Source organism: Felis catus, chromosome A1 (assembly GCF_018350175.1).
Source record: "Felis catus isolate Fca126 chromosome A1, F.catus_Fca126_mat1.0, whole genome shotgun sequence".
NCBI classification, from domain to species: Eukaryota; Metazoa; Chordata; class Mammalia; order Carnivora; family Felidae; genus Felis; species Felis catus.
The window spans coordinates 188,681,935-188,695,599 of NC_058368.1; the positions used below are offsets into that span (position 1 = coordinate 188,681,935).

Below are 13,665 nucleotides of genomic sequence, written 5' to 3' on the forward strand. Positions count from 1 at the left end.
TTCCCAGTACTTTAAGTTATTGATGCAAGTGCATTTTTTCCTATTGATTGTTTCATTATATCCTGCCACAGCTGCGTAGATTTGATTAACCACCCTTTCAGTTCATGGTTCTTCATTGGTAGATAAACACATTTTTAGTATATCAATAAGTTCGAAAGGAATTCACAGGACAGCAAAGAGGTTCTTTCATACATTTGGGGAAACAAACAAACAAAAAAAGACAGGGCAAGTTTATAGTCAGGAGCCATATTTCAGCAGCTTTCTCTCTCCTTTGGTAACATGTCAAAAATGCAGGTGATTTAAATTTCCTTGCACATAGAGGAATGAAGAAGTTTGGAATTTTTATGCATGATCAGGACCTGTGTTTGGGAAAATGTAAACTCATCACAGTGGAAAATGTGTTGTTTGGAGTCTGGGGGTGAAAACAAAGCTGATGGTTTTGGAGAGATTGCCGGAGCCAGATGGCCTAGTACTTCCCCAGTCTGGCGGTCCAACTGCTCCCTCCTGGATAATATACAGCCATTTGTTCAGGGATATTTACGCTAGAGCTGTTTCCATGTGAATGTTTGAACAGCATTAAAAACGAACATATTAGTAGTGATGCATTTATCGAACTCCTATGACTATACCAATAGTCTGTTCTTAGGTCTTTACTTACATTGGTGACAGGAGCGAAGGAGTGTTTGGATGTTGGTGAATTGTTTATATAGTTGTTGAGCAAAAATGATTTGGTCTCAGTGAATAATTAAAATATGTAAGCATTTGGAGCCAAACTAATGAAAATAATGATAGCACCTACCTTGAAGCTCTGTTGTGAGAATTCATACATGCAAAGTGCTTAGAATAGTGACTGGCACATATTAAGTGCTTAATAAATTAGCTGCTTTTATTATTTTATTATTATTATTATTGTCCCATTGGGTTGACAAAACCAGCTGTATCTACTAATATACATGTAAATATAATTATCATATGAGTGAAATATCTCATTACTGTTAGAAAAAGAAATATAATATGGGATTGTTAGAATGATTCAATTTTTATCTTGGTGCTTGAATAACATAAGGGATTTCATTTCTTTGAGACATTAAAGATGTATTCTAAAGCTAACTGCTTTTGATACACATTCTCTTTTTATTCAAGGCTGTGATGTAACTGAACGGTATACTGAATATGATATCATTCCTTTGCAACTTTCCTAATTCAGTTCTGAAAACAGGCCTGCTTAGCTGCTGAGCTGAAATTACATCTTTATAATTTGTTCACCAGTAGCCAAGCTGCTAATTGAAGCAAAATAATTTTTTATTTTATCCCACTATTAATGTTGGATTGCTGTTTGACACAATTGTTTATGAAATGTCAGATTTGTAGTGTTTCCTTTGGCACAGGTTAATTTTTAACTAGGGCTCCTTCACCTTCTGGAAATTTCTGGGATCACATAAGCTAGCGCTTTTTTTTTAAATGACAAGTAATATAACTTGGTGGTTGAATGCAATGATTAATAGTACAGTACATTGATATTGTAGGTGTTCATATTATTTTTTGATTAGTTCCAATTCTTGCTAACTTGCTACCAAAGGCTTGTTGACAGTCTGTATTTAGAGGACATTTTACTTCTGGTTGAAGGAGGTACTTTGTACATTCATGAACTTATTCTTGAAGGTGACAAATTAGGTTTGGCCTTTATTTTGTATGTAGAAAATGAAGTAACATATTTTCAAGGTTACTATTTTTATTTAAAAGGAAAATTAGGAGTTTGGGTTAGTTATGGGTAACCTCCCTTTCTTTCTTTCCTTCTTTTTCTTTAGTTCTTTCTTTCTTTCTTTCTTTCTTTCTTTCTTTCTTTCTTTCTTTCTTTCTTTCTTTCTTTCTTTCTCCTTCCTTCCTTCCTTCCTTCCTTCCTTCCTTCCTTCCTTCCTTCCTTCCTTCCTTCCTTCCTTCCTTCCTTCCCTCTAATGATGAGAAGTCTCCTACTATTTGATTGTAAACCAAAAAAGACTCTTAATGAAAACATTTACTCCTCAAACCCTTTTGGATTTGAAGAACCAAAGTCAAAAGTATTTTCCTCACCCTCTTTGTTTTGGCATAGAACACAAAGAGTTAAAACTATTAGAAAAGTAAACAAAGAAAAGCCGTGCTCAATTCTCTGTATTTCCTTTGGCATGCTATTGAAGTGTGATCCTGGTGCATGTTCACTGTGTATCTTTCCTTTCACTGTGTGGTCTTTATCCATAGTAAGTTTCAATTAACTTTTAAGACCCAGTGATATTTTGGAAAAGCAAGGATGAACCACACTTCACCAAATGCCATCTAAAATAGTGGCAACTGAGGCAGATTTTTTCTACTGATTGATTTATTCCTTTTCACGGATGATATAGGTGAATTTATAATTGGGCATTTGAAATTGATGGCATTTTATTCTCTCGCAGTAAAACTTCTGGTACTGCTGTTGCATAAGGCTATGAAAGTTTAACGATTCCTATTTTTTTTCCTCTTTTTTGTTCACTAAAAAAACTATTCTGGAAAAAACCCTCAACCTGAAAATTAATGGAGTGTTAAAAATAATTTGCTATTTTCTTTCTGCTTATTAGAAGAGGGCATTAAGAAAAGGGAGGTTGGTATATCAGAAAGCTAAATCCGCTCCACATGTGTCACTTTTGACAACTTCTTTATCAATTGCATCAGGTTTTTAAAGTTGAGATGAAGTTAGTGCTGTTTATTCTTTTGCTTTTCTTCCTGTACAAGTATTCCTGTCACTGTCAGCGATTTACTTGCCATTGGAAGGATTACGGTCAATATTGTTTTCTACTTGATAATTGCATTTTGTATTTCTTAGGTTAAAACCCTAACTTGCTTTGCCATCAATTCATTTATTTAAATAATATATTTTATATACTTTCTCTCCCCATCCTGCCCATGTCTGTTAATAGGCCTCGGGTCTGTACTCCTGATAAACACATTGATTTATTTAAATCACTGTTGTCTTTGTCATTCTCACAGCAGACTACCTTCCTCTCAGTGAGCAGACGCATGATTTACTGTGGAGGATGAAAATAAGCCTTCTTCTTGGTGTCCCATTGTCTGGGCCCTAAACCAGCTGTCTATTAAAATGGTTTCACTTAAAATAGTCAATGCCGTTTATATGCTTCTGTGATCTCCCAGCTGATCCAGGCTCAGGGCGCTTGATTCACACCCCACAGAGGCACATATTTAAATTAGTAAGAAAAGCAGAAACTTCTAAGTTGGTATTAGAAGATCCCTTTCCTTTTAGGCTTAAAGTCTGGGTTTGCTGAACTGTGAACCCGTCTTTACGGTGTATGAAATGTAGATGGTAGAGAGTTGATGTGTGGCTATCAGCTGTATGTGTAAGCTGGAGGGAGAGCTTGGTGGCATTTTTAAAAGGTCTATTTGTTGACACGCTGCTTCAGAGATATTCAGCAAAATAAATGTATCATATTTTCCGATTTTGGATCTCATCAGAATGTTGATTTCTTGGCCCATATCTTTCATACGAGTGTGTGTGTGTGTGTGTGTGTGTGTGTGTGTGTGTGTTTAAGCAGCTTTTTCAGTAACAAATACTGCACAGGTGAGGTCAGAGGGAGATCTGCCTGTGACTGAGTTCCACTCTGTAACTGATTCTGTTCTACTAAGCTTCTAGTTCACTGTACTTACAGGGTTTTAATTCTACTTCATAGGAGAGTGAAGAAACTCCCTCTTTCTCTTGCTTTTATTTCAGAAGTCACAGAAGTAGTACTTCTTTCTCTGCATGTATGTGCTGAAAAATATTGTTCTGTTGAGGCCTCAGAAAGAGAAACAGCAGAAACTTCATGCTGCCACCCCTCCCCGGAATGCTTAACTATTTCTGAGCAAATGCAAACTCATGCTTTTATTTTAATATGCTAGATTTAGAGAAAGATTCTCCATTTTGAGTCTGCTTGCCAGAAGTGAAGTGGCAATTTGGCATTTGATAAAGAGATGTATTACAGAGGCCCTGGGCCTTCAACAAATGATGTTCAGTCACTAAAGATAAAAACATAGGCTCTCTGGGCATGCACGGATCATCTACTATTTGGGGAAGTTGTGAGCATATCTGTATTGCAGCGTGTCTTTCATTGGGTATCATCACTGATTTCAGTGGAACCAGCAGCCTCAACAAAAATAATATTGGTCTCATCTAGAAAGAATCAAAATGAGAAGGTCTGATGTAACTGTTATGCATTCCTCTTAAAGAAACCAAACTTCTTTTTTTTTTTTTTTAAACAGGAGGGAAAACCCTGCAATATCTACGAGTATATTTACCAAGTTACTTGTATTAGTTTAGCATGACAAAAAGCTGAAGTTGAAATGGAGGTTATCAGGATATTAAGAGAACAACCAAAACATGTAGTGGTAATAGGATGCCACAAAAATGCATCTGATTAGAGTTTTTTAGCACCATGTATGAGACCTAGTCAGTTATTTACCGTGTTTCTTTGATTTTAGCGGTGATTGCAATAAATACAGCAGACAGATACAATTTTTGGTTTTCAAAATGTTTTTGATTTACTTAATGCATTTTCTTGACTAAAGCAGCTTCTTGGGCGTTTGAAAAGGTCTTTTAAGAGTACAGGAAAGAGTCATCAGTGTGTGCTAAAACTAGTGGATGAACATTTTAGGCATAATATGATATTACTATAATCTAGATTAGCTCTCTATAAAATAGTTATGAATTACATAAAATGAAGTAGTAACTTCACGGTGGGGAAATCTGGCTGATGGTCTCTGGTGGATGGCAGGCACCACCTTAACCAAATGGTCAGTTTACCGTACCATTTCGTTTACTGTGCCATTATAGTAATAGAACTAGTCGACAGTGTGATTTGATACACCGAGAAGAACCCAGAATCACATCTGTGGTATTCTGGCCTTGAATTGGGTAACTTTACTCTAAATCTGAGGAAACATCAGACAAACCCAAACTGAAGGTATTCGACAAAAGAACTGGCCTATATTCTTTAACAATGTCAATATCATGAAATACAGACTCAGGAATGGTCTGTTTTAAAGGACACATGGCAGCTGAATGCAATGATTGGTATTGTATTTTTTTTTTTTTTTCACTGTGAGGGACATTATTTTGTAATTGGTGAATCTCAATAAAATCTGTAGATTAGATTATTGTATTGTATCCGTGCTAATTTTCTGATTCAGATAATTGCCCTGTGGGTATTGAAGAGAATGCTTTGGTTTAAGGAAATACATGCTGAACTATTTATGGTATGTCTCCAGTTTACTTATCATGGTTAAGGAAAAAAAAATTGAAAAGAATAAGCAGATTTAGTGAAGTGTAAACATTTGAGGAATCTGGTTAAAGACTATCTTGTAATTCTTTTTATATTCTTGCAACTTTCCTGTCAGGCTAAAATTGTGTCCAAATAAAACATTAAAAAATACAGAGTTATGGTGGGCTAACCATAAAAAAAAATGGTTTTGATGGGCCAGTCATAGAGAAAGATTTTCTCCTGATACAGGTACTTTTCATCATGGTTTTATTTGTTGTTGCAATTTTTGTTCTATAATGGAGTTAGATATCACACCCAGAGTCTGCTCTAGGGTCTGCACACACTGTGTCTTAAGCTGTCTCCATCATTTACAGGTTCTGAAAGTACCAGGCTTGTAAACAAAGCACAGTAGAGGCAACTCCCAGTTAGTTACTGCAGCATCTCTATGTCCTAAATAAGCATAGTCTCTGGTTTTGTCACCAAGTAGTTTTGTCACCAAGAAATTGAGAGTTATCTAAATGTGTGAAAGTAATTTTATTAATAATCTTAAGTTGTGTCATGTTAGTCTTATGCAGTGATACAGTGTTAAGTTAGTTAACGTGTATCCCGATGTAGGCATTGCTCTGCGAATAGCTGTGTTTTTCTTTGGCCCAGGTATTCACACGTAGATCTTCCAGGAAACTGCTCTCTCAGGGAAACTTCGTGGTGATTTTAAGCAAAATGTTTGTATGCACATTACTGAGAACAGACAAAGATGTATTGGCTGATGAGGTGATCTGGAATCTAAATTTTGGGAGTCAGATGTAATTCTTCTCAGTTGAGGGAGATAACTCTATGGCTTAAGCCCACACACACAGCATATGCCGGCAAATATTACTGTTTGGGTGGGTGTACACCCTGGGGAGCACATGTTTTCAGCCTGTAGGCGGAAGGAAGGATTTTCCCTGATTGATGAATCATCTCAAAGAAGACACAGTTAGTGAATGGACTCATTAGCCATACCCCCACTTGTTTTCTGCTACTCATCTCTGGAACACTAAACGTTGGCATTAAAAATAGTAAAATGAGGCAACAAACACATATTTAAAAATCAAATCCACGTGCTTTTCTATATTTTAAATCACTAGTATCCGAATCTGCTAAACCTTCCAGGCTTTTCCTCCTCGTTGATTAGATTTATTTTATTCTGAATTGAAAGGAGAATTGTGGTTGTCTTGACAACAGAAGTTCACCTCACACACTGATCCAAAGGTGTGCGTCTTAATAATGTGGTTGACGGGACAAAGAGGAACATATGTCCTCTACTTGATTTGGGTTGATCCTTAACAACGTATCTTGAAACAGACAGTCTTGGGCTCCCAAAAGCTAATTGGCCCCCAGCAATGGTGAAATGATCAAGTACTCAATTGCGATAGTTTGTTCTTTGCTACTTGGTTCCATTTTTAGCTCAATTTGTGCCTTTGTTTACAGGCCATAGTGTATGAAGGCCAAGACAAGAACCCAGAAATGTGCCGAGTCTTGCTCACACACGAAATCATGTGCAGGTAAGAAATACCTTGTTCTCTCCCTTTAATTAGCAAGGAGAAGATGAATTTGTATCTCAAATCTAGGTGAGCACAGGCCTATTTTTGGGTGTATATTTATCTTGCTTCTATTAGATGATCTAAAAAGAACTATTAAACACAAGTGTTTGGTAGTAAAGTGTCAGGCATCACAGTGGTTCTCAATTATTTATTAGACTTCATCCCGGAAGACATACATTTCCATTTTGATATCACACTGTTAATGGGCACAAAGCAATGCCCTCCCCTTCTTCCTCTCAATCAAATAAAATACAATATAACCTTTTAGTGTTAATATATGTGTTCAACTGCGTTGCTAGTAAAATGAGTAAGAGTTCTATTGATGTCAGCAGAAGCCTCTGGTTTGGATAAGATTTAAAAGTTATAGTTCCCCTTTTTAATTCTCCCACTTCAAAATATGACCATCAGTACATAGGCATCATTCCTCCTTAAACTAAGTGTGGGTTCCCCTCACCCCTTGCATCTGATCTGTTCCTCTTAGTTACCCTGTATATAACTCTGACAATGTAGCTAATATTTCTCAGTAGTAGTGAGCTTTTGGAAGGATGGCACATTTTTACACCTGAAAGATATCAAAATTCGTGTCACCCACAAACGAGTGTATTTATTTTGCCTGTAATCAGGCACAAGCTACATTTGAAAATAAGCAAGGAGACCAAATTCACTTTCATGGCCTCAGCCAGTCCTCCACACTTGAGAGAGTAGATGAGAGAACAGCCTTTAGACTTGCGGTATAGGATTTTTATTCTTCATAAAATAACACCAGCGTAAAATAATACCTGATATATTCTGAGTAATTGGATAAAGCATGAAGATGCCACTACGCATCAGAGAAAGGCTACTAATTGCTTTGTTAGCCATGCAGGCTCTCTCTGGCACAAAGCATGCTTGGCTCCTGACTATTACTGACCAATCCCTTTAGACCTTCAGCTGCCACTTCAGCACGGGAGGGTGGGCTTTATTTGCTGCTCGTGGACTTGTGGGGAAAGCTATCTTCAAACTCTACAGGTGGAAATGAAATAAAAGGGGCTCAGTGTGTTTTCTTACTGAAATCCCAAATATTAACTTCTATATCTATAATTCTATGTGGATATAAAAATTTCTTTTTTTTTCTCTTCAAAAAGCATGCTTTTAATAGATTATTCTAAATTACTCAGGAGTTTCACAAGTGTTCACTTCAGTGATTTGTAAAACTTGTTAATTATTCCATGAAGAGGTTGCTTTTCCCTACCTTTAAAATAGTAACAAAACCCAAAAATATGGTTTTTCAATTCCTTAGAAGATATCATTAGGCAAAAATTAGTGTCATACTTATATGTAAGCAAGAATTGTAAAACTGAGTTACACTTTTCAGAATTAAATGAGTAAAATCATTTTGAAAAGCATTAAAGGTGATCTCCTTTGTATTACTACTTTTCTGATCATATCTCTATTTTAGCTTCCCACAATTAGCATGCATGTCATTAGAATGAATTTTCTATGTTCTATTACATGTGATTCTAGCAAATAAGGGACAGGCAGAAAGATGGATCTCGAACAATAAGCCAACTAATGTCTACGTATCATAGATTTGCATCTCATATCTGTACATGTTTGGACTATGCTGGAAATAATTCTATTCTTAAAATACTTAAAGATATATTATGCCTTTCACACATAAGCCTGCCCTCTATTAATGCAGTTTATATTTTTCTTGTTCTTAAAATTCATTGGTCCAAAGTACTTTATTATGCTGGTTGGCGTGCTTTACTGCTGATGTTCTTTCTATTTTTCAGAAACATAAAAATAGCAAAAATAAAACTCTCAAGCCACTGAAGGCAAATGATGATATTTGTACTGCGGGGCTAAGAGGGAAAAGCCATATTCAAAATGTCATCCTGCTAATGTTACAGATTACGGTTTTCCTGGCTGCCTATAGATGTGTAAGGGGTACTGTTTGTTTACCAGGCCGCCATGACCCTATTACACAAACCTGTCATCTATTGTGTGGCTAACAGTCTTTTAAATTGCAAATCTGATGCTCTTTAGGGGGCTTTAGGAAAAAAATTCTCACTTTCCACACCATCCTATTTCTCTTGATTTCTTGCCTGTTGTAAGTGGAAGTTGGGATGTGCTGAATTTGCACCAGGGGTGCAAATGCAGGCTCAATTATAAGCATAAAATTAGAGTCTGTTCACCATTAATCAGCCTGGCTAATTGCTATGCACCACCATTAGCCATATGGTGTGAAAGACAGCTTGCTCTCCCCAAGATGAAATTTCTTCATTGCAGACATGAAATAGTGAGGGCCCTGGATTTTAAAATAGCTTGTTTTAGATATTTAATTTCTAAACAACTTTCTGCAGTGCTTTCTATCAAGGCTAACAGCACAATAAAACTTTGCATTTATGTCACAAAAGCTGTATATTTATAGTACATTGGAGCTATGGTAAAGAAGACGCAAAAATTTAGATAGACAAGAAAGGGCTTGGATGATTCTGTTTTGTTGCAGGCAAAGAAAAAAGAAAAAAAAAGAAAAAAAAAAAAAAAGAAAAACACCAGGGAGTTTTGTCTCAGGTGGTTGCAAATTAAAAAAATATATATTTTATTCTGTTGAGAGGGTAACCCCATTGCATGAGCTGGCTAAAGAACTTACTGCCATTAGATCATAATTATTGCCTGTCTTTGAGACAAAACCTCTTAGACTTGATGGCATAGAATTCTTTTTGTGGTATTCTGGGAGAGTTTCTGCATTTTTGGTAAGTTGGAATCTATCGTACCAATTATCATTATATTTTGCTAATACTTAGTGGTTAAGTTCTCTAAAAAATATGCCCCCTGCAGGATTTTTTAAAGCAGGAGTCTATAAGGGATTTGATTATATGTGCATCTCAACATCCTGTGTTTAAATGTAAATGGAAAATAGGAACTGTGCTTGGTAGGTGAGTCCTAGTTCCCAGTGCCCCAGGCAGGCCAGGGCAGATTATCTCTCCTTCCAGTGCACAGGAAGATTTCAGGGGATGGGTGTTCTGTTTAGGAAAGCATTCTTTTTCCATTATCAGTGCCCAGCCTCTTGTGGGACCATGAGTTCCCAGGGCAAGCCTGGCCCCTTGAAACAGTCTGTTCTTCCTAACTCTTCTGCTGGCTTATTCTGATTTTGTGCTTCGGATTTCTACCTAAGCACGGTTTTCTTCAGGAAAGCATCTCTGGCCCTTGGTCTGAGTTTTGTCCCCTTGTTATGAATTCCTATTATATCCCATGCTTTTCCTTCATAGTGCCCAGCACATTGTAACCATGTGCCCAGGACCCGTCCTCCCTTGCTGAGCTAAGAGCTCCTTGAAGGCAGAGGAGTCACTCAGCTTTCCTCTCTGTTAGTTGTTCCATGTGTGAAATGGGGGGAAAATGTTACTTCTCTCCCAGGGTGGTTGTTAGGATTAAATGTTGTAATCCCGGTAAATACTTACCATGGTGCCTGACACAGGAATAGCAGCGGTATTAGCAGTAATATTAGTAGAAGCAGAAGTAGTAATAACAGTGACCCGGTTATCTGCAGCGTCTACCTATGTACCTGGTACATAGTTGTTCAGAGTGAAAGATGATAAAAGAACACTGAAGAGTGTTGCCTACTATAACATTAACATACTTTGTTCATTTGAGGTTTGGTGGTTAAGGATGTTTTCATTCATTCTTTTAACACCTGCTATGTGCAAAGCACTGTGGAACACAGAGCCAAAGGACTGGTCTTGCAATAAGAGAGTTTACAGGTTAGCCTGGGAGATGCAACCTATTAGCAGGAGGCCACACTACAGTGTAGACAGGGTTGTCTGTGATGAGGGGTGAAGCGAAAGATGGTGGCTGTTCTGAGAAGGGAGGATGTACCTGCAGGTGGGTAGTAGCTGTAGGTATGGGGGGGGGTGAGATAGGACAAGAGTTTTAGAGGGTATATGAAGAAGTGTCTGGGTCCGTTTGCTGGTGGTCTGGCAGGATTTCTCTGGGGAGAAGATTGCAGGTGGGTAGGCTGCAGCCTGGAGCTGGGAGAGTGTCAGGGTAAAAGATAACTAGCTTTGGAAGTCTTTTCCCAAAGGGGGAGCTGAAGTTATGGGCTTAATGGGATTGGAAAGAGTGGGAGAATAGAAAGAGTAGAGGCCATGGGTACATTCTTGGGGAGTGGTCATATTTAGCAAGGAGGGAGAGTATATTCAAGAATTAGGAAAAAGAACCTTGAGCATACTGGCCATAGCAATAAAAGGAGGGTGTTTCCCTCCCCATCCAAGATGGATCCCTATCTTGGATAAGTGCTGGGGAGATCCTGATGGACTTGAAGAAAGAAAAACACCAGAGAGCCATTGGTGATCTTTGAGAGGAGACATTCAAGTAGGTGCTGAGGCCTGGAAACCAGATTTTATGGGGTTAAGGTGGCAAGGAATGTTGGCGACCCTGGCAAGGAGAAAGGTGGGCAGTGAAGAAACTAACTCAAGAGTAAAGGAGAATTTTCTTTTAAGAGAGTGGGAAGGCTTGACAATGTTTGTAAACTAAGGGAAAGAGTGAACTTACCCTTATCGGTATTAATCAGACTATTCATATAATTCATGTATCTCATTCTGTAGCCACCTGGGCAAAACAGGAAAGAAAATCTTATTTTCTGTTGTAAAGCTTAGAGATTGAAGTGGTGCTTTTCTCCAGTCAAAGGAGTTCTACTTCTAGGAAGAGATTCCATGTCCCTAAGATGAGGATCTGCAGGTCCCATGACTGGGAAACATGTAAATGTTGCTTGCCCTGATTTATGAAGCTGTGTGTCAGGTCACTAGAGATATGCCACCTGTGTTAGTCTGCTAAGGAAGAGACTCATGCGTTTGATTTTCTCTGGCTGTACAAAATTGTCTGAGAGATGCACGATCCTGCTGGGGAAAGGGATGCTGTTTTGAGTCCACAGTGTTTGTAGGATACCAGGTGCTGGGTACCCACTCCTGTGACAGACCACATTGCCCTCCTGCCACTTGGGTTGCAGGTTGAGAAGGGATGTGAAATAGTAGGCTCCTTGCTCTGTGACAAAGTTAATTAGGAAACTTCAAGTCCCCTGATGGATGCACACTTTAGGGGTCAAACGCCAGGTCTGTGGTTGGCACAGTAAGAGCTTAAGAAACACTATTTTCAATGGATGAAGATCCATCTGTCACACAGTGATGAGGACATAATTGCACTGAGATTTCTGTCATTAACACAGTAACTTTTCCCTTAAAGTGCTTTCACGTCTGCTGTTCCATGTAGTGTGGTGTTTCAGCCTGAGTGCTCTTCTGCCTTAAACACAAGTGAATCTGTTCTCCCTTCATCCTGTCCTGTTTGGTTATTACCTGTCTTATGTGGGGTGGAGGCGGTGCGTCCCTTTCTTGATCTCTCTGAGTTCGGTAGAAGGAACGAGGGGGCAGCTAGGTTTAGACAAGAGATGAAAGAGAAGGGCCAGAAAGACCATGGTGGGGAAGAAGGACTGGTTTTTGCTCAGCTTGGCTCTGGGCTCAGAACTAGGAAGCAGCAGGGGGATAGATGTCATCTTAGTCTAAAGGAAGACCTTCGTTCCCCAACCTATGGTTGACTTTTCTAGTTTTTTAATAGAAAGTAATATTGCAATACAAAATAGAAGACTGCAGAAGTATGGAAACAAAATATATCCCCTCCCTCCCTTCCTGCTTCTTATCCTACTCCCTATAGGTTTCTTCTCTGAAGTTTCTCTTCATTTATTCAAAACATATTTCCTGAGGGCCTCCTGTGCCCTGGGCTCTATTCTAGTTGCTGGGGTTCTAGGGGTGAACGAAACAGTCTAAGCCCCTGTCCTCATGGAAAGACAGACAGTAAAGAAACAGACAAATAAATATGGACTACAACGTGATGAGCGCTAGGGAGAAAAGTGAGACAGGATGAGGGAGCACTCTGGAGCAGTCAGTCAGGGAAGGGCTTTCTAAAGCAGTGACTTTGCCTAGAGATTTGAGTGAAGCGAGGGTGTGAACTGGCCTTGCCACATTCATCTTCCCCTCCCTTCCCCTCCTCCTTTCACCCCTTCATTTTTTCTCCTAGAAATAGGACCATACCATATATACTATTCAGCAACTTGGCTTTCTTGATTCACAATTTGATTTAGACTTTTTTCCTTGAGAGTGTGTAAAAACCCACCTTCATCCTTTTTAATCCTGCACGTAATTCCATATGTACGTGTGTATAAATACACACAGAGATGCATACATATATATGTATACACACATATATGTGCATATCTGTATATTTTTAAAGCGGAGCTCATCCCGTGGACACTATTTTGTCACCACCCCAGGTACAGAGCAGGGCCCAAGATGCCCACTTTGGGAGTGATGACTGTGTGGTGCAGTGACATGACCCCCCCAAAAAGACAGGAAACCTGTTGGGGGACATTCTTCATGCTTTGCATGAAGTTTTTTTTTATAAGTGTTAAGTGACCTCTGGCCCCTTCATTTTGTTTTCTCTTCTTTCCTTCATTGCCCCCTTTTATTCCTGTTCCATCTTTCCCTGTACACTTCTGTTCTTCACATCTGCCTTTCCCCCTAGGTCCCTTGGGGCACAGCAGAGAGAAATGGTTCTCATTTATGCCATGCTTCAATTCATCTGGCTGTGCTCAAGGGCGTTTTTCTTTTAAGGGGATGAAGAAAGACAGTGCTTCAGTCAAAGGACAAGTCTCAGACCTAGTGTGGCTCTTGCTGGGGGGCAGGTGGTTTGATGTATGGGGTGGGATGGGAGTCAGTCTTCCTTCCACCTGCCGTGAATGCTTTGAGGGTCAGCTTGGCTTCCTCTGTCACCTTCCTATTTTCTTGGATTGT

At 38.8% G+C, this 13,665-nt stretch overlaps 1 protein-coding gene across 19 annotated transcripts in view; it reads left to right on the top strand.

Moving 5' to 3' along the window:
- The window catches only part of EBF1 (EBF transcription factor 1), a 391,187-nt gene that overhangs the window by 7,837 nt on the left and 369,685 nt on the right, over positions 1 to 13,665 (top strand). For all 19 annotated transcript variants that reach the window (XM_045036233.1, XM_045036235.1, XM_045036241.1 and 16 more), the window contains exon 5: positions 6,732 to 6,805. In XM_045036233.1, the coding sequence (XP_044892168.1) occupies positions 6,732 to 6,805 (74 nt within the window). The remainder of the gene's footprint in view (positions 1 to 6,731; positions 6,806 to 13,665) is intronic.